This window comes from Taudactylus pleione, unplaced genomic scaffold (assembly GCF_031769625.1).
Source record: "Taudactylus pleione unplaced genomic scaffold, aTauple2 ptg000006l, whole genome shotgun sequence".
In the NCBI taxonomy this organism is placed as follows: domain Eukaryota; kingdom Metazoa; phylum Chordata; class Amphibia; order Anura; family Myobatrachidae; genus Taudactylus; species Taudactylus pleione.
The window spans coordinates 27,471,609-27,492,977 of record NW_028284409.1 but is presented as its reverse complement, the minus strand read 5'-3'; the positions used below and the strand labels follow the sequence as shown (position 1 = coordinate 27,492,977).

Genomic DNA, 21,369 nt, shown 5'->3' with positions numbered 1-21,369 from the left:
CGACCAATAAGTTTCTGCCGCGTCTCCCCCAATAAAAGCTGGCGGTAAGTCAGCAGCTGCAGAGGCTATAAGAAGAGGAGCAGGAGTCGGGCATTTGTGCTTCTCAGTCTCTTCAGCATCACCAGTGCAGAGAGATTGGCTCCGCCATGGCATCACCAGTGGAAGGAGCAGAAGAGGCATCCACCTCTAGTCGCTGGAAGCGTACGGCTGCCTGTTCCTCAATATCCCGCAATGATCACGTAAGGGATTGGAATATAAAACTGATATGTACAGTAAATAGTGCTTGTTGTTTTTGTTGTTGGAGGGGATGGCAAACAGAGTGTGCTGCCTGTCATGTTTTTATACTGTTAATGGGACACATTTTTTCTTATTTGTTAACCGACCCCCCAACCCCTCCTCAATGCAAGCCAAAGACCCCCCAAATAAGGTTTTGTGTGTATAGCACATGGATATAATATACATACAGTCCTCTCAATTTGCTATCTGCATTTTAGCACCATTAAAAATATAATAGACAAATGCCCTTCCTTGCCATAACAGCCAGGCATCTGAATGTGCAAGAGACACCCATTTTGAGCTTCTTTAGATGCTGTAATCCCGCTAATGCGTCTTTAGACGCAACCAAAAAATCTTCCACCAGCCCCATGCTAGGTGCAGAATCACCGACAGACTATGGCCCCAAAATTATTGATTAAGCATCTGAGAGTTTGCAACCACTTTAGCGACAGTCCCATTACACTCCCATAAGAAAGTGTATCTCCGTGCATCTGAAATGCCACCTCCCAATCACTGCCCAGATATGCCCAATACATTTCTGAGAGCGTGCGTCAGTCGGTTCTGCAACTCTGGACGTATGCAAGTTTTTAGCCTAGGCGCACACACAGTTAAAAAAACATGGGACATTTGCATGAATATCTACATAGCTTCCAACTCAGAATCAGACTCTTGATATCTTCTTTTTTCTGTATTGTAACTATGACATTGCTGTAATTGCCATATAACTGTGCCTTACCAGCAGCTTTCTGTACATATTTCACGTGGGGACATCTGATGCAATGGATGCGGTGTTCTGAGGTGAATTAAGGGCTTTGTGAGGCAGGTATCATGCTATATGGGGCAGTCTGAGGTGAATTGAGGGCTCAAACCTTTTTAGATATTACACTTAACTTGACATTCCGATGGGACTCAGAAACAGTGCGATAGGACCCCCAATTTTTTATTTGGCTCACATTTTTTGGACTCAGCACAATATTGCTTATGCCCACAACCCTCCCTCCTTCCCCTGCTGCCAAGCCGGTTCAATCCTCTTTGTTTGGATGGCCACTCTACTTCCAGCTACTGGCCATGCCCCTTAGTGAGCCTCTGTGGTTGCATTTCCCTGTTGGGCCCTTCATGCCCCAGTCCGACACTGTCCAGACAACTTCAACATGTCTATTTAACCTTGTGTCAGATGTACTAACCCTTATGCCCATTCTCAATTATTATTCATAGTCTTTCTTTATTTTACATTTTATATGTTTGTTTGTTCTTTTCTTTGATCATGTAACACATATTTGTGTAATGTATACACAAAAGGAGATTTATGTGCTACCTGTTAAATCTTTTTCTTCGATTCCATAGAGGACACAGGCTTTATAGGTTGGTGGGTTGGAGTCCAGGAACCACATAGTTAATACTTGTAATCCATCAGCCCAGGCACCCCACCCTCAGCCACAGGCACCACCGTTCAGTTAACAAGTCTAAGACAAGGAGCGGGAAGGAGGAGAAGTAAGACCGGCACGCACTCAGGTCCAAATGCACAGCAGATATGGACAGGAGAACCAGAAGCAGAGCAAAGCCCCGCAAACCAGGTGCGTCAGTGTGGGCTCCCTGTGTCCCCTATGGAATCGAAGAGTAGGATTTAACAGGTAAGCACATAAATCTCTTTTCATACTTCCTCCATAGGAGACACAGGTTTTTATGCTGGGACATTCCAAAGCTATTCATTTAAAATGAGGGGACGCTCCTGGGCTGCACTGAGAACTCTCCGGCCAAAAGCCACATGAGGAGAGGCGAAGGTGTCAAAGGAATAGAACTTCGGAAACGTATGGGCAGAGGACCACGTGGGCACTTTGCACAGCTGCTCCGCAGAGGCAACACATTGCACTGCCCACAAAGTGTCCACCGACCTGGTAGAATGAACCGTAACCACGGACGGTGGCGGAAGGTCCGCCGCAGGAAAAGCGTGGTGGATAGTCAAACTGATCCATCTGGCCAAAGACTGCTTAGTGGCCAGCCAGCCCAGTTTGTGAAAATCATACAGTACAAACATACTCTGTCCTATGAAGGCCCTTTGTCATGTAGACATAAATCTGGAGAGCCCGCACAACATCCAAAAAGAGGCCTCCTCCAGTGTCAAATTCAGAACCTAAAAATAAGGGACCACAATAGTCTTGATTGATGTGGAACCTGGAAACAACTTTAGGAAGGTAGCCTAATCGTGTTTGAAGGACAGCCCAGTCCTAGTGAAAGATCAGAAACAGAGAGTGACAGGATAATGCACTCAAATCCAACACCCGCGGATCAGAAGCTATGGCAAGAAGGAAGACAGTCTTCCAGGTAAGCCAACGAATGTCCACTGTGTCAAATGGCAAAGACTGAAGAGCCCTAAAAACCAAGACAAATGTCAAGGAGTCACCAGCAGTACAAATGGAGGCTGTACATGGAAGACACCCTATAGGAAAGTCCGAACATCAGGTGACAATATAATCTTTCTCTGGAAGAGTACAGAAAGGGCTGAAACCTGCACCTTCGGTGAAGCAAGGCAGAGTCCTAAATCCAGCCCTGCCTGCAAAAAAGAAAGTGTTCAAGAGTCAGAATGACCTGGGGTTAAAATTCCTAGCTGAGCACCAGTCAAAGTAAGCTCTCCAGACCCGATGTTAAATTCTGGCTGAAGAGGGCTGATGGACAATGAGCATAGAGTTAATGACCGACCTGAAGAACCCCTTAGCTTTCAGGATGGATGTTTCAAGAGCCATCCTGTCAAAGTGAGATGGACCAGATCGGAAATGGAAACACGGGCCATCAAACAGTAGATCTGGCCGCAGTGGAAGACGCAGAAGAGCATCGACTGAGAGATCCTGAAGATCTGCGTATCAAGCCCTATGCGGCCAATCTCAGAAGCAACTAGGATCACCGTGCTGCCATGCAACTTCAACTTGCGGAGGACCCGTGGAATCAGAGAGATTGGAGAGAAGATGCACAGGAGCGTGAAGGTCCACCGAACAGCCAAGATATCCACCAGAAAGGCCCCCGGATCTCTGGTGTGAGAACAGTACCTCGGATGCTGGCAATTCTGCCATCATGTTGATGTCAGGCAAGCCCCAGCAAAGAACCAGTAGTTGAAAGACGTCTGGATTTAGAGCCCATTCACTCGAATGAACGTCCTGGCAGCTTAGGAAGACGGCTTCCCAATTTTGCACTCCGGGAATGTAGACAGAGACTGAAGATGTCGCTCTGCCTAAAGGAGAATTTGACCTACCGACTGCGAATGCTGACCCCCAATGGTTTATGTAGGCGACAGCCGCCGCATTGTCGGACTGTACTTGGACCGGACGATGCTGGATGGGAGGCAGAGCTAGGCAGAGAGCTTTGCAAACCTGTTGGAGCTCCAGAACGTTGATCGGTAGCTGGCTCTCCTGAGCTGACCACTGACCCTGAAAATTCTGATGAAAAGGCACCCCCCCCCCCCGAAGACTTGAGTCAGTGATGAGGAGGACACAGTACTGAATACAGAAGGGGCATCCCCTGAACAGATGGGACCCCAGGAGCAACCACAAGAGGGAATGATCAAGTAACAATAATAGTAGCGCACCTTGGGTTCTTTAGCTGCTTCCGTGCTTCTTATTTTCAATAGGAAGTGAATACTAATACAAGCGCTTATTGAATAATATAAAATATTAATGTGTAACTGTAGGATCTATTAATAGTATGTGTATGTAATGATGTGTGTATGATATTGTCTGTATATGTGTGATAATGTGACTGAAACCACTACCGTAAAAAGAAAACACGAATGAAATAAATGTAAATTAAAAATAACAGTGCAATTAAAAAAATAAAAATAAATGAAAATAATCAAGTGAATAAAATAAACGGAATGCAAAGAAAATGTAATTAAATAAAATAATACATGGTGTTGGAACAATTGCAGCATGTAATGTTTAAGCTCTTTTTCAGGTGTATTGGGTGACCACTTTTGTGATGCAATGCTGACTCTCCCTATCTTATCCTGAACCTTGTTAGATGTGGAGTACCTTGTCTGGACTTCCCTCCAGCACCTGCATTTGCTTGCCGGCGCTCTGCCGTAGATGGACACTAATGCTGTGCTTCTGTTACGAATTCCGTTGCCTACTCCATGTGAGACCACAAGAATCCAGCTAGCGAGATCTTCCACCAATAACAACCGCCCGTTGTTCCCTTGGTACTAGGATACGTTCACCGGTACTTAGGCGGCCGCCTGGACTTATGCTCGGGGTAGTAGCGGCTCAAATGGAGATACAAGGGATTTCAATAGGTAAAACTTAGGAGTGACACAGTTGATGGTGATAAGAATATCGATGGTGCGGCTATAGTGCAGATAGTGCTGCAATTACTGTTAAGAGTACTGTTTGGTTTTACAATGGCTTGGGAGCCGATGGTGCGGCAAGAAAGCCTACGGTGCGGCAATTGTGCCGATGGTGAGGCTATAGCCGTGAGAGTACAGTTTCGTTTTTAGACAATGGCTTGGGAGCCGATGGTGCGGCAGTTGTGCCGATGGTGCGGCAATGATGCCGATGGTGCGGCAATGATGCTGATGGTGCGGCAATAGCCATTGGTGTGGCTATAGTCGTGAGAGTACAGTTTGTTTTTTTGGACAATGGCTTGAGAGCCGATGGTGCGGCAATGGTGCCGATGGTGCGGCAATAGCCGTTGGTGCGGCTACAGCCGTGAGAGTACAGTTCGGTTTTTGGACAATGGCTTGTGAGCCGATGGTGCGGCAATGGTGCCGATGGTGCGCCAATGATGCATTCGGCTATAGCCGTGAGAGTATAGTTTGGTTTTTTGGACAATGGCTTTGGAGCCAATGGTGCGGCAACTGTGCCGAAGGTACTGTTTAGTTTTGAAGAACAGATGGCAGAACGGGGGCTGCTTGGTGTGGCTGGAAGCCGTATGGAGATAGCTGAGCCGACAGCAACTGTTAGGTGCGGCTAGGAAGCCGTATGGAAGTTCAGTGAACAGATGGCAGCACAGGGGCTGCTTGATGCGGCTAGGAAACTGAATTAGGATTTGCTGAACAGAAGGCAGCTCGGAGGCTGCTTGGTGTGGCTAGGAAGCCGAATAGGTCTTCGTAGCCACAGGAGAACAGGAACAACCTGACTATGCAGCCAGGTCTAGGGAACTCACAGACACTTTATAGTCGGCACAGCTGCAATAGTCCAGTGAGTACAAATAGTCTGAAGCTCCAATCAGGTTTGCACTGTGGATGACACATCACTTACTGAGGCGTGCCGATCGCCTAGTAACAGGAAGAACTGGAGTAACCCCATCCTGTCTGGGCATACTGTCAGAAAGTGTCAAGTCGTGACAGCGACTTGTAACAGTTCCGTCTTCTGTGCACGGGTTGCGGCTTGCTCCAGTCAGATTACATCTTATCTCCGGTGTTCTTTCTGGCGTATAGCTCTATGAGGAAAGAGCCGTCGGCGGGTGTGTAGTTAAGGCTCCAACACATTTCATCCATGTAACGGACTTTATCAAGAAAGGAGGGAATACACTTCATCAGTCGTCTGAGACTTGATCTGCAGATATAATCTGTTCTGCCGTGCCAGAATCTCTAACTGGAGAGGCCGGGAATTAGACTAGGCATACTCCACCATGTCGAAGGTGGAGACCAGAGAGCCCAGGATCTGCATAAAAGTGTGTATTGAACCTGGGGATGATGCAGAAATAAACAAATGTAAGTCCTGAACTTTGTCTGGGAGGAACAGCCGCTGAACCCTGGAGGAGTCCAGCAAGGCCCCCAAATGCATCATCTCCTGAGATTGAGTCAGTGAGGATTTCTTCCAATAGATGACTCAAACGTGTGTGTGGAGAAGGTCCACTGTGCCCCAAATGTGCTCCCTGAGGACCTGAGGAGATTGGGCTAGGGGAAGTAAGTCATAGAGATAGGATATTCGGATTCCCCTGCTCTGAAAATGAGCCGCCGTGACTTTCGTGAAGGCATGAGGAACCGTGAAAAGACCAAATGGCAAAGCCCAAACTGGAAATGTTCCTCTTGGACAGCAAATATGAGGAATCGCTGGTGACTGGGACAGACAGGGACATGCACATATACATCCAGGATGCCTAAGGAGGTCATGAAGTCCCCCAGGTCCAGAGCTAGTATAATGGAGCGAAGCGATACCATGCAGAACTTGAGAATTCTCAAGTATCTGCTGAGAGACTTATAATTGAGAAACGGCAGGTAGGAACAGTTTGGATTCTGCACCAGAAAGAGACTGGCATAGAAGCCCATGCCCCGCTAAAACGATCGCACTGGAAAAATTACGTTGGAGGCCAGTAAAGAGCGAATGAACTCCCTCAAGGCTCCTGCTCTTTCCTGATCCAAAGGAAGACATGTGTAAAAAATCTGGGCCGCAGGATGCTCCCGAAACATCAACACGTATTCCTGGGAGACTACCCCTCTTACCCAGATGTCCATCGTGGTCACCCACCAAATCTTGGAAAAAAGTGGAAGCCGGCCTCCCACGCTGGTGTCCTCCAGGTGGAGGCCTGCCCCGTCATGCAGCAGGCTTGTTGGATGGCTTAGCAGCCAGGCGCAGGGTAAACCAGGGTTGTTTGCCTGCTGGCTTAGAACTTTTGACGGCGGAGGATCCTTGGGACCTAGTAAATGACAAGCCCCTGGCTTTTCCCTGCGGATGAAAGGAGCAAATTTACCGATTAGTGAAAATATATGTTGAATTTAGTTGTGTGTTAACTACCTTCAGATTACCATGAAAATTATCTTCCTCTGATATTGATTAAACTGCATAGGAGATTGATGAAAATCCCTGAATTATGTTCTCAGTATAAGTTTGTTATGTGATAAAGAAGCATATGTAAGGAGTTTACTATTCAGTGGACTGTAAACAGGAGTACAGATTTTGCTGCATACAAGTTACAAGATAAAATAAAAAAAGGAAATGGGAGCGCTGACAGTGGCTGCTGGTTTAAAAAATTAATAATTTTATTGCATATAACACAATTCCAAAAATCATTTAAAACATCAAAAATGGAAGTACAGATGGATTTAATTAATTGGGCTTTTAATGCCACACTATTTAAAGCATGGAGCCGGCTCCACCATAAAATTAATTGTTATCAATATAAAAATTCCTCCAAAGACTCATACAAAATAATCTTTCTATAACACACACATTGGGATGAAACGGAGTGTGAATAAAAGTCACTGGTCACAGCCTGCCAGCATGGATTAATTGCTTGTTAGTATTGGTATCCACTTATACCCAGTTAGTAGAAGGTTAATGTGTGTGGAGAAAACAACACAGCTCTTTCAACACAAATTAGAATGTTAATATTGCAGTGTTAATATTGCAGTGGAAAATAGGTAATTCCTATAATGAGTATATTACCATCCAACCATTTGGGTAGACAGAACAGGATGTATTGTGGCAGTTAACCTCTACCCCAATCCCAGGGGGAGGAAACTCATACAATGGTCGCCTGCTCACAGATGTAGAGGAGTAACAGCCAAAAAGTTTTTTACCACTTAGTGCACCATGTGGTCCAGAGGTGCTTGTGTCCTCAGGCAGAGGGACCTCTACTCCTGGATCCTGACACTTCTTACCGCTCACGGTGAACCAGTAGACTGTATGGGCAGGCTGCTGAGCGCTGCTGCACGCTGGCTGGTAACCGCTCCGTGTACACACTGCTACACACTGGCTGGTGACCGCTCCGTCACTTCCGGTGGTGTATTTCCGGCTTCCGGTGTGTGTGCCACCTGCTTTCCACAAGTCAGCTGACGCGTTTCTCCGCCCAATGACGGGGCGGTTTCATCAGAAGATGGCTCTAGATTCGTTAGTGCTCCATTATATCCCTCTTAAAATGTCCGAATTGGTTGCTTTTCAATCTCATTTGAAAATTAACTACTGACATGCCACAATGTTGTCTAGCAACAGGATAAACAGTCTGCACATGCATATTATGGTAAAACATACATTATACAATCTATATATTTTTACATTATTTATATCAATTATTTATTATTTTTCTATTTTTCTAATATTCCTCTAATATTCTACCCCAAGGTGCCTACTTGTATAGTCCATATATAATAGTCCTAGACCTATATGGCTATAACAAATCCTATATATAAATAATATTAAAAATAATAATAATACATTAAAATTAAAATAATACTTGACAATAGGGAACAATGTAAATCCTTTTCAACATGGATACACATTGTATTATGGATATTCTACAATAAGAAGTAAGTTGAAAGTAAAGAATAGTAGTAGTATATGAACAATTCTTAGGGTCCAATACCCATCATGGAGAATTCCTTTAAATAAATATTGGTAAACATATAGATACCCTGAGAAGGCACAAGCCACACTATCTTCATGGATAATCAATACAATCATTATTTCTATAGAGATCCTCTAACAATTTTAATGCAAAAATGGACAAAAATAAACCACCATCTAAATATGACAAGTGGTGGAATATATTGGCTACGTAGTCCAAACAAGAATAAGAAACCCTCAGTGTCCAAAGACATATAAAGATTCCGAAAAGTCAGCTACTGGGAGGCCCACATGAAGTCTAATAACCGTATAATAATCAGAGTCGCCTGTCCTTAATGGTATAGCCACTAAGCAATAACCTTAAAAAACTCAGGATTAAAAATTACCGACATAAATCATCTAAATAGCCAATATCACATACTGAAATAGAGGGCCCCAAATTTTAAATATTATCCAGTTCAATGGTCTCATTGAGGCTGTATGGATCCAGAGTGTTGAGTCTGAAAATCCAATATGCTTCTCTTCAGCAAAGTGTATTAAGTCTATTGCCCCCTCTATCCGTGCTTTTAATTTGTTCAATAGCTTTCACTTTGATTTGGCTAATATCCTTCCTTCCACAGATCGAAACATGTCTAGACAAGCTGTGCGTTAGGTTCTTTTTTAGGATGTTTCTTCTATGTTCTAAAAATTGAACATTAAGCGTACGTGTGGTCCGCCCCACGTACTGGAGACCACAGCCACAATCAGTAATGTAAACAACATAGTTTGAATTACAATTAAGGAAAGATTCTATATAAAAAGATTCTGATGTACTTTTTGATTGAAAGACGGTCTCTCTGTGTCCTGTGTATTTGCATGTTATGCATTTCTCTCTCCCACATTTAAAAAAACCTGCTGGTTTATTGGGTAACCAATTCAGACGAATACCCAATTCCTGACTAGTAGCTTTCTTATTACTGTTATACTTGTTTCCCATGTTACCATTCTTTCTATACATACTAGGGGCCAATTTTTGTTTCAAACTATCAGATTTTCTATAGACAATTTTCACCCCACTGCTAACCATCGAACCTATAACTGGATCTACCTTCAGAATAGCTGTATTCTTTTTAATGATTTCTTTTATTTCATTCGCATGAGTATTATACTGTGTAATAAATGGGCAGCAATCCTCCCATTCCTCATGCCACCTATCTTTATTCTTCTTTTTACTTACTAAGAGGTCCTCCCTATTCTTTTCTTGAGTGTCTCTTAAAGCTTTTTCAAAAATATGAGGAGGGTAACCTTGTTCCACAAATGCCTTATATACCTTTTCCACTTGTTTATAGTAGCTGATTTCACTATAACAATTTCTTTTAATACGATAAAACTGGCTCTTTGGAATATTATTCCGCCAGGCCTTTAGATGACTACTACCATAATCCAAAAAATTACTAGAGTCAACCTTCTTAAAGAAGGTTTCTTTATGTATCTGTCCTACTATAGCCGATAGTGCAATATCCAGAAATTGAATATGTGTCGGATTAATGGTGCTGGTGAATTTAAGACCGTACAAATTAGAATTAAGATGATTAATAAAAGTGGCACACACACCGGAAGCCGGAAATACACCACCGGAAGTAACGGAGCGGTCACCAGCCAGAGTGTAGCAGCGTGTACATGGAGCGGTTACCAGCCAGCGTGCAGCAGCGCTCAGCAGCCTGCCCATACAGTCTATTGGTTCAGCGTGAGTGGTAAGAAGTGCCAGGATCCAGGAGTAGAGGTCCCTCTGCCTGAGGACACAAGCACCTCCGGACCACATTGTGCACTAAGTGGTAAAAAACTTTTTGGCTGTTACTCCTCTACATCTGTGAGCAGGCGACCATTGTATGAGTTTCCTCCCCCTGGGATTGAGGTAGAGGTTAACTGCCACAATACATCCTGTTCTGTCTACCCAAATGGTTGGATGGTAATATACTCATTATAGGAATTACCTATTTTCAACTGCAATATTAACACTGCAATACTAACATTCTAACTTCTACTAACTGGGTATAAGTGGATACCAATACTAACAAGCAATTAATCCATGCTGGCAGGCTGTGACCAGTGACTTTTATTCACACTCCGTTTTAACCCAATATGTGTGTTATAGAAAGATTATTTTGTATGAGTCTTTGGAGGAATTTTTATATTGATAACAATTAATTTTATGGTGGAGCCGGCTCCGTGCTTTAAATAGTGTGGCATTAAAAGCCCAATTAATTAAATCCATCTGTACTTCCATTTTTGATTTTTTAAATGATTTTTGGAATTGTGTTATATGCAATAAAATTATTAATTTTTTAAACCAGCAGCCACTGTCAGCACTCCCATTTCCTTTTTTTATTTGGTCTTGATTGTTATCAGGTGGACATCCAGATCCACTGTGTGGGGGCAGCAGGAGTGGTATCTTTTTTAGCATAACTGGTGATATACATTGGTAGTGCCCACTTATTTTCTCTTTTTTTCTTAGATAAGTTACAAGATATTAGTTATTAAATAATTGTATCCTGCACTGTACTCAGTTTTCCTTTCTTATCAGCAATAAATCAGCGTAGTAATTTTCTCATTGACTGTTCAATGCCTTATGGCAAATAGCCAAAAGCAGAAACGAACAGCTGATGACGTACTGATATTGGCTGTTGTTTCTTAGGATAAAGGCTGATGAGAGAGCTCTCACCTCACCATTCACAGCAGTTTAGCAAATGGTGAAACGCACAATCTAGAAAACAGATTTTATCCTAACTATCCTCTTTCTTATATTGATATGCTGTATTACCTAAAATGAATAAATCAGCTTAGTAATTTTTGATATGCTGTATTACCTAAAATGAATAGGTAATTACTTAAATGAATAAATCAGCTTAGTAATTTTCTCATTGACTGTTCAATGCCTTATGGCAAATAGCCAAAAGCAGAAACGAACAGCTGATGACGTACTGATATTGCCTGTTGTTTCTTAGGATAAAGACTGATGAGAGAGCTCTCACCTCACCATTCACAGCACTTTAGCAAATGGTGAAACGCACAATCTAGAAAACAGATTTTATCCTAACTATCCTCTTTCTTATATTGATATGCTGTATTACCTAAAATGAATGACAGCACATAAGGGATACTGTTTCCTATAATAGCCAATACAATTTGGTGTAGAATTATGTGCATATTTATGTCATAAAAGTCAATAAGTAACATTACCCTTATTTGAACCTTGTGCATTTTAAAATTTATATGTATCGTTTTACATATGATTAGTTTAGTGCAGTGGTCTCCAACCCGTAGCTCGCGAGCTACTGGTAGCACGCAGTCTTAATTTTGGTAGCTCACCTAGCTGCAGTACTGCAGTTTCAACTAGGAGGGTAGCTTGCCTAGCTAGCTGCAGTACTGCCGAGTCAGCTAGGAGCCCACTAGGTGGAAGTGACCTCAGATGCATGCTCCTCTGCGGCATTGACGCCGTGGGTGGAGCCACGAGGAAGCGAGTCAAGTGGTTGCCATAACCGCTACGATCACCTGACGTACTTCCCCGTAGTTCCACCCACAGCATCTACGCCATGGTGAAGCAGCACAATACGTGACAGACACCGTAAGCGACTCCTGCCCAGCCCTCCTGGACAATCACACAACAGCCCTACCTGTATCTTTTGCTCCTCTACTGAACGTACCTCCTTGGAGCAGTAATTAACAGTTAAATGTGCCGGTTCTTAAACTTTATTTACAAATTGCAACAATATCACTGTATTAATTAAATGCATTGTTATTTTCTATGATAATTTTTTTCATTTTCATTATATGACCTTCAATTGTTTGGTGTTTTTTTCTATAATTTTAGTAGCTCTTCAGGAGGTATAATTTGTCTCGAGTAGCTCACACCCAATTAAATTTGGCGACCACAGGTTTAGTGTGTATATTGTGTCAATATTTTGCCATCCCTTATGCTGGGCATACACGGCAAGATAAAATGTCTGTCAGACCGACAGACATTTTATCTGGCCGGCTGCCAGCCGCAGATGTCCGCGGCATACACTGTGAGAGAAATCTCACAGTGTATAGCCCGACATCTGCGCTCCGCCCCCGGGGGAGGAGACATTTCCCTGTTCCTTCCGTAGGATGGAGCACAGGAAATGTCTGTCTGTCGGCCACGCTGGGCATACACTGCCCGATGCGGCCGACAGTTACCGGGTAAATATCGCATTGGACGGGCATGCTGGACAATCCAGCATGCCCGACCGAGCAATATTTAACCCTTGGTCGCCCCCCCCCCACGCTCCAATTATCGCGGCGATCCGCCGATATCGGGCGGATCGTCCCGATAATTGCAGAGTGTATGGCCAGCATTAGGAATACAGCAGATATCCCATATTCCTACTCTTCACACCCTAACACTTGCATTACTACACTAATGCCTTTATTTTAACTATCGTTAATCCATTTTAAATGTATCCTTTAAGTTAATAAAAGTTATGTTTTATTAACACTAGTATGTTATTCTAAGAGTGTCCTATACATAGAGTTCTTTTCTCTTATCTCCATTTATGTCTTGTTATCTGGTTACTCTAAAGTAACACCACCTCTACAATGATCTAATTTGTGACATAACAGTCCAAATTAAAAGTAACAGTGGTCTTTTTATTCAGTATGGCTAACTACTAAGCAGTGCTCGCCACCTCCCAGCAAACATTTTAAAGGAGCGGCAGCTGCAGACTGTCAGGGCTGTGCAGCGTTATAGTAATAGACTGCACAGCCCCTACATTGTAATGTGCGGTCTTTAAGTTAAAACACGGCGCACTAGACTCCCTCCTCCGTGCGGTGTACGGGCTGTGCAGCCTATTACTCTAAAGCACAGCCCAAGACAGTCCGCGGCCACTGCTTAGGTAAGATGAAGCTGAGGAGAGGGGAGAGGAAAAGAGGGGAGAGGGAGGCGGGGGCGGCACAGGAACGGTTTTAAGTTGCCCCCCAATATAAAATCGTTCCGACACCCCTGACTATCAATATCTTGTGTGTTTTAATTTAGCAATTAAAGTACACTTGTACTTACTCAGGTACTTGCCTAAGTGATTCTGAAAAAATCAGGGGTACCAGCATAGAAGGCTTGTTTTGGGTTGACCAACTAGCTCTGACAAAAGAGCGGAACATAAGCCAAATATTCTCATTGGCCTTTCCAAAAAATCGAACTCTGTTTACATTGATTTTTTCCATCTAAATTAATGCAGATATTGGGTTTGTATATGAAACAACAAACTTAGTATAACAAAGCTAATATATGAGGCTAGGTATTCTATCAACAAGATATCCTCACAGGCAGGGGTTAAAGTGGGCCGGAACTGCATTCCGTCACTTCTATTTTCAGACTGAACCAGTTCCACCTCCTCCGACCTACCTAACCCCGGCGCCACAGGGAGGCTCTATTTGCTGGGCGCCCACTGAGATTTTGTTCTCAGCGAGTGCCCGGCTCCTTACCCGCAGCGCCAGCAGCCGGAGCTCCCTCCTGAGCTCCGGCTTCCGGCTCCCATAGTGCACAATGGGAGAGGTGTCATGACATTTTTCCCATAGTTCAGAGGAGCAACCCGGCGGACCAGACGGCAACTACGCGGGAGTTGGGTTTCAGGTATTAGGGGTTTTATTGTGTGTAAGCTAGCGGCTTCGCTATAAGGGACATTACTACTGTGGGCACTACTACGGGGGCATTAGTATTGGTGGCACTACTACTGGGGACATTACTATTGGGGGCATTATTCGGGGGACACTACTACAGGGGGCATTACTTAGGGGGCACACTACTGCAGGGGGCATTACTTAGGGGACACACCACTACAGGGGGCATTACTACTAGGGACACTACTACAGGAGGATTACTAATGGGGGTATTGAATAGGGGGCACTGCATAAGCGGCACCACTCCTGGGGGCACCACACTGTGGGCTCTGCATAAGGGGCACTACCACTATGGGCACTGCATAAGGGGCACTACCACTACTGTGGGCTCTGCGTAAGGGGCACTACCACTACTTGGGGTATTGCATAAGGGGCACCACTGCTGAGGGCACTACTATTTGGGGCACTATTATAGGGGGATTACTAATGTGGGCATTGCATAGAAGGCACTGCATAAGGGACACCATTCCTGTGGGCACTGCATAAGGGGGGCACTATCGCTACTGTGGGCTCTGCATAATGAACACTACCACTGTGGGCACTGCATAAGTGGCACTACAACTACTGGGGGCACTGCATAAGGGGCACCACTACTGAGGGCACTGCATAAGGGGCACTACCACTACTGTGGGCTCTGCATAAGGTGCACTACCAATACTGGGGGCACTGCATAAGGGGTACCACTACAGTGGGCATTGCACCACTACAGTGGACATTATGTGTAAAGCTAAAGATTTTCTGTCCAACTATCCAACTAGTTGATTGGTTGGAATGAAAATATGGTAACGTATGGGAGTAACTGATGATCAGCAATTTGCTCTTAAATGCCAGAAAACAGATGAAAATGGATGTCAGACAAGTTTGTTAAATGTTTGATCTAAACTATTTGTACAAACAGTTTTTGTCCATTTTCTGGCATTTGGGAGAAAATTGCTGATTGTCATTTGCTTTCATACCTTACCAGATTTTCATTCCAACCAATCAACTAGTTGGATGGTTGGACAGAAAATCTGTACGTGTGCACCCAGCTTAAGGGGCACTACTGCTGTGGAGTTTGTATAAGGGGCAATACTACAAAATGTACAAGGGGCACAAAAGTGGGCATTGTGTAAAAGGGGCACTGCTGTGTCATAAATAAAAAAAGGACACTAACATGTGGTGTAATGTGAATCAAGATTGTGCTACTGAGTGGCGTAATTTGAATTGGAAATACTATTGTGTGACCACGCCTCTTTCTCTAGAAACCACACCCTTTTTTGTGGCGCGCGCTGTCTCTTTATTTAATAAGCACCGGGGGGGGGGGGGGCAGTGAGTTCCACCACTTCTCTAGGCCCACTTTAGGCACTGCTCACAGGTAGAGCTACCGCAGTCATATAGGAAGAAAGCTGCTGACTGGAATTTACATCAGCTCGTGTCCAAAATTGCTCTGCGTCTCCTCTTGGTGACCATAGGGACACACGCACAGTGCAACTGGGACACACGAGCAGACTTACAACATCGGCCAACTACATGTGTCATCGACATTAAGTCCACCTCTGTATCAGACCCATACTGTAAAATGGAGTAATGCATGAGACTTGTTTACTTTCTCCCAGCGTGTCAGCACTACTAGAACTTCTGCAGTTTTATGTATCACACATGCTAACTTCTACTATGTTCACTTTACAAAGACGCCAATGTCAAGATCCATAAGAGTGTTTTTTAAAACCCTGTAATCCCTAATATAATTGAAATAATATGCTAAGACCATGGATATGATGTTGTAGGTAAAAGGGATGGAGGCTTGGAAAGTGTGCAGTGTGAATGCATTAGGGTCCTTGATAACAGCAATTGATACCACTGTAGGAGGACTGGAGCAAAACCACTGCACATAAAGCAGCTATAAATTATAATATTGATTAACTTTTATAAATGCTGCAGAGAATTGTTTAACTAATTATCAAAGATTCCTGACCTATGGTTAAAAGTTTAAGGATCATGTATAAATAAACATGATGACGAGTACAAGCTGCATAACAGTATGTTGGAGTAAAGACCCAGGCAATCTGCGGGGTAAAATGATTGTTACATATCACCTATTTATGTTGTATGTATCTTGTAGTGCTACCATGAATATTGGTTGGCTTTAGTTATAGTATATATCCTTTGTCAGAAGTTCTATTATGAATAACTACTAACTGCAGGTCTCCTGAAAAATACAAACTGGGATGGCGGGAGATTTGGGAGGTATTGCAGAAAAACAATTGATTGCCTATCTAATGAATAACTTACCTATAACATAGCATGTCATCCACGTTCCTTTCCCAAAGATGCCTTGTAGAAAACGGAAAAATACCAAAACATAAAAGTTTGGAGCAAATGCTACGACGACTCCACACAGTCCTACTCCAAAGGAAGATATCAGGTAGGTGACTTTTCTTCCATATCTATTATTGAAAGAAAGCAAATGGTCATCTCTAAAAACTTAAAGTATTTTAAGGTCTACTAAAACATTTTTTTTTGTGTAACTAGACAGGGATCTGAACAACTATATCACTATGCACAAAACAATACTAATCCATTTGTTCAACTACCTGGATCACACTGTAGATAATGACATCTACACTACCAATAACCAAACGCCCAAACACGTGGTACAAAGGGCATCATCATTTCACTTTATTTACTGTATAAGCATACCCAATTCGTTCCAATGCAATCAGAACAAATTTGTATTTTCTTTCTAAGGGAAGGATACATCAAGCATCACATTTTGAATGAGATACATCCTGAAAATTATGTTTAGGAACACCATATGAAAGTACAATTGCGTTTAAAACCACAAAGGACAACTCTTCTGATAAAAGCTGTCCTTTGCGGTGAGAGGACTCAAAGAGTTTAATGACCTAGGAGTCCTTCTACACATGTGTGGCCTTCAGCATGAGCCACGAGGCGCACTGGGAGGGATCCATTCCCCTCTCGGGGAATGATGCGGTAAAAAGTCCATAAGGTTCCATTAGGCAATGCCATCAGCTTGTTGTCTTGACAATGTAATTCATACTGTACCTCAAATTTGACTTATGCAACCAAATGTTATAGTATTTATGCAAGGATTTTTATTGCCCAAGACAGCCTATTAGCTAAAAGAAGATGATTAATCTATAACACAATATAAATGGCTTTACCTAGGCGCAACCAGAAACGGCAGCATGGAATATGTCACATAAAAACAAGTTACCCTAACTTGTATAATGAAAATGGAAAATAAATAAATATGACAAAAGTCCTTGCGCACGTAAAAAAAAATGAAATGCAAAACTATGTATTGCTGAGTGGAGAGAAAAAAATAAACCTTTATATGCTTCATCATATATATCATATCATATATATCCCAAGTAAGCATCTATGTGAGCATCCCATATTTCCATGTGAAAGAAACTTGATATGATTCTCACCAGTTACCCACAGGTAACATTTATGTGAGCATCTATCACTAATGTGTTTAACTTGTTTGGGGGTGAAGTGATTCTTGCTCTCTACACAAGGACTATTACAAGGGGGTCTTTCCGTGGCTTTCCTTTTTGGCTTTCTGTGGATGTTTTTATATACATAGTTTTGCATTTCATGTTTTTACGGGTCTGTGTGTAGCTACATTGGCATCTGTAAGTGAAGATACCCTGTCCGCTTATTTTTTTATGCAAGATTCTCATTGTGACTGATTTGGACACCACTGGCGCAAGGACTTTTGTCATATTTATTTCTTTTCCAAGAGGATTCATCCACCAACAAATAGGAGGACCATGGTCATTATACTAAAATACGTATATTTCCACAGACTTTCTTTTAATGCTATTAAAAATAAACACACCACAGGATTCTTCTGGGGGTCATCAACCCCAATTCTATGAGTGCAGTCCCAAACAGCTATCCAAAGTCTATGAGTCTATAGTCATTCCCACAGCAGATGCCAAAATGAGCCAGAGGAGGTCACACTTTTTGGCAGTCTGAATTATTCTTCTTTTCCATCTTAAATGGGAGGGAGGTAATTTTATGCAAGAATTGTCAGTGTATTTCATACCCAACAACTGTCCTGATTTCATCAGGACAGACAGACAATTTGAGAGCTCTCTCCTGACATCGGGATTGCATTGTCCAATCCTGCCAGGCAAACGGAGGTATGTCCCTATCTCTGAATAGCAGAGAAGGAGTAAATGGGAGCCGTGCACACCATCAGCAGTAAAAGGGTGATTGGAGTGGACTTGAGTGGAAGGGGCAGGCTGATGCTTTCCAGTGCTAGGTATGCCCTCTGTCACATGGATATTTCCAATCTGTGGCATTGTACACCCCCTGTCTAAAGGGGAAGGGGGAGGAGTGATTACTCAGGCCTCTGTATAAACCAAAGATTTAAGGGAGGCATGGCCATTCCTCCATTTTGCTGTGACCATGACCTTGTTATGTTGTGGTCATGCCCCCTGAGGTGCTCACTGCCACTAAGCGACAACACACAACATATACATTTAATACAACTAAGAGAAGAGGCTCTCCGGTGGCCACTTCTCCCTCCCCAGCACCCAGGTAGGGCCATAACTAGGGGTGTGCAGGCAGGGCTGGTGGCCCTACCCCCTCCAGATGATGTCATGCACTCAGGGACCGTGGCCGGCACAGGGCGCAGTTTGGCTCTTTTTTCGGTGCTGCCAAGAGGGGTTTCATCAGCCTAGCATATGGTATTTGTTTTAGGTGGAGATTTAATACAGGCTGTGCGGTCTATTTACTAAGCAGTGTGAGGAGACAGAGTGAAAAGTGATAAGTCAGTGATAAGGTACCAGCCAATCAGCTCCTAACTGTCATCTCACAGGCTGTTTGAAAAATGACAGTTGGGAACTGATTGGCTGGCACCTTATCACTTTTCACTCTGTCTCCTAACACTGCTTAGTAAATAGACCCCTATGTTTGAAAAATGACAGTTAGAAGCTGATTGGTTTGTGCTCTCTCTATCTCAAAAATTTATCTCCGCCTAAACATTATTAAATCTCCCCCTAAGGGACTAATTCAATTAGATGCGAAAAGTCCGTTGTCAGATTTTTCGCCGACATCGGAAGTTTTGGGTGCGAAAAAGTATCGCGCTCGTCCCCGCGTATCCCGTTTTTTGATTCAAAATCTGCGAAAACGGGACCCAGCGAAAACAAAGTGAGCGAAAAGTGCTGTCATTTTTGGGGAAATCAGCCTGACACCCCCCTAAAGATGCTGTGAAATGGGGGTTCACTATGGGTACCCCCGAATAACCCTGCTGAAGCTATTTTGGGTCTTTAAATGGTCTCAATGGGTGCTGTTTAGCGTCTTTGAAAAAGTGATGAAGAATCGCATTTAGCAAGGTTTTTTTGGAAAAAATTAGTAGTCCCAGCAAATTTGCTATTTGGCATTTTTAAGTGCCTAATGTGAACTTTTAAAAATCGAGAAAAATCCACCTGCCGCAATCACCTGCAATAAAGAAAACACCTGTGGCATACTTGGGGACCCCCCCTGAGTCTATTTCGCTAGTTTAGAAGTTTGTCCCCCAACTTTGTTTTTTTTTTCTCCCCCAAAACGAAAGTGCTTTTTTGGGGTGTCCTGGGTAACTTTTTCAAAAAATGTTGGCACAGTTTACCTTTGGGAGACCGTCCTAGGGGTGCTGGGTGGTTTCTGGAAGTATGTACCCCAAAACCCCAATTCTGCACTTATTTTTAACACCTATTCATAGGTGATACTTTTTCGCAGGCTTCTATCCATTGACTTTCCGCACCGGTGAAAAGTAGGAAGAATTGAATACAGGGATAAGTCCAGATTGGTGAAAATGACGTCATCGACGAAAAAGTATCGCCGATAACGGCTTTTCGCCAGAAATTGAATACAGCAATAAATCTCCCAAAGGATGTTATATTTCCAGTATAATGACCAACTTCTCACCTGTGACTTGTCCATTGTCTTGCTCTCGTTTAAGGGCCATATTCAATTAGCGTCGAAAACGGCAGTTTTCGCCAAAAAACTGCAAAAATGTTGCCATAAAGAGGTGAAGACGGCAAAAGGCGAAAAAAAAATGGAGAAAAAAATGAAAAAAAAAAATGCTAGATCCCTATTTTTGGCTAAAAATGTGGGGATTTCTTTCAGAACCCTTTGGACACCCCTCAAATGATAAATTACCAGGAAAAAAATCGTAAGTTGCGTACTTTGGCGAAAAACAACTGTGCAAATTTTGGTCTAAATTTAAAAAAAAAAAAAAGATAGAAAGCCATTTTTTTCCAGGAAATTACTGTTCCGCATAAATTGGGGGTACGTTAAAATGGGTGCAAGTATATATTCGTGTCGTAAAAACACAATTTTAAAAAACATAAAAAAAACGCCTGCTGCGACCGCGTGCGATGTTTAAAACACTCGACGCATCCATACCGCCCATCGAAAAATCAGACCCAATACATAAAAACCATTTTCAACGATTTTTATTTGTTTTCAGCCCAAAATTTACGCGGTCTTTTTCCACCAAAGTACGCAACTTACATTTTTTTTTTCTGGTAATTTATCATTAGGGGGTGTCCAAAGGGTTCTGAAAGAAAGCCCCATATTTTTAGCCAAAAATAGTGATTTTGCATTTTTTTTTGCCTGGTCTGGGATGCTTCTCTCTAGTTTTTTCTTCGCCTGTTGCCATTCTCGATGGGTTTTTTTGCAAAAATGTCACCTTTTTTTGGCGAAAACTGCAGTTTTCGCCAATGGGGAGAGAAACTGCAGTTTTTGCTGCTAATTGAATATGGCCCTAAGTCTCAGAGCTACAAGAACATCTGGAATAATTAGAATGTGCCTCCATCCTCAAACTGAGCTCCCAAAACATGACGTAGCTGTAACTATCTACAGAACAGGTTGTTACTTCAAATTCAGACTTTACAGTAGTTGTTAGTATATATAACAGTCTGCTTAGATAGATACCAAACCTACAGTATACCATATTTTATCCCCATTAAAACAAGTTAAGTAAATTTAACACTGTGCTACAGATGTGTTTATTTACACCTAGGGGTAAATTTACTAAAGTGTGGATTTTTAGAAGTGATGTTGCCCATAGCAACCAGTCAGATTCTACTTAACACTTAACTAGCACCTTCTAGAAGATAATCACTAGAATCTGATTGGTTGCTATGGGCAA

The 21,369-nt window shown here is 42.9% G+C and overlaps 1 protein-coding gene across 1 annotated transcript in view; it reads right to left on the bottom strand.

Annotated features, from left to right (window-relative positions):
• The window catches only part of LOC148543160 (solute carrier family 22 member 3-like), a 397,488-nt gene that overhangs the window by 220,718 nt on the left and 155,401 nt on the right, over positions 1 to 21,369 (bottom strand). The window contains exon 3 of the mRNA XM_088451782.1: positions 16,491 to 16,645. Coding sequence (XP_088307908.1) covers positions 16,491 to 16,645 — 155 coding nt within the window. The remainder of the gene's footprint in view (positions 1 to 16,490; positions 16,646 to 21,369) is intronic.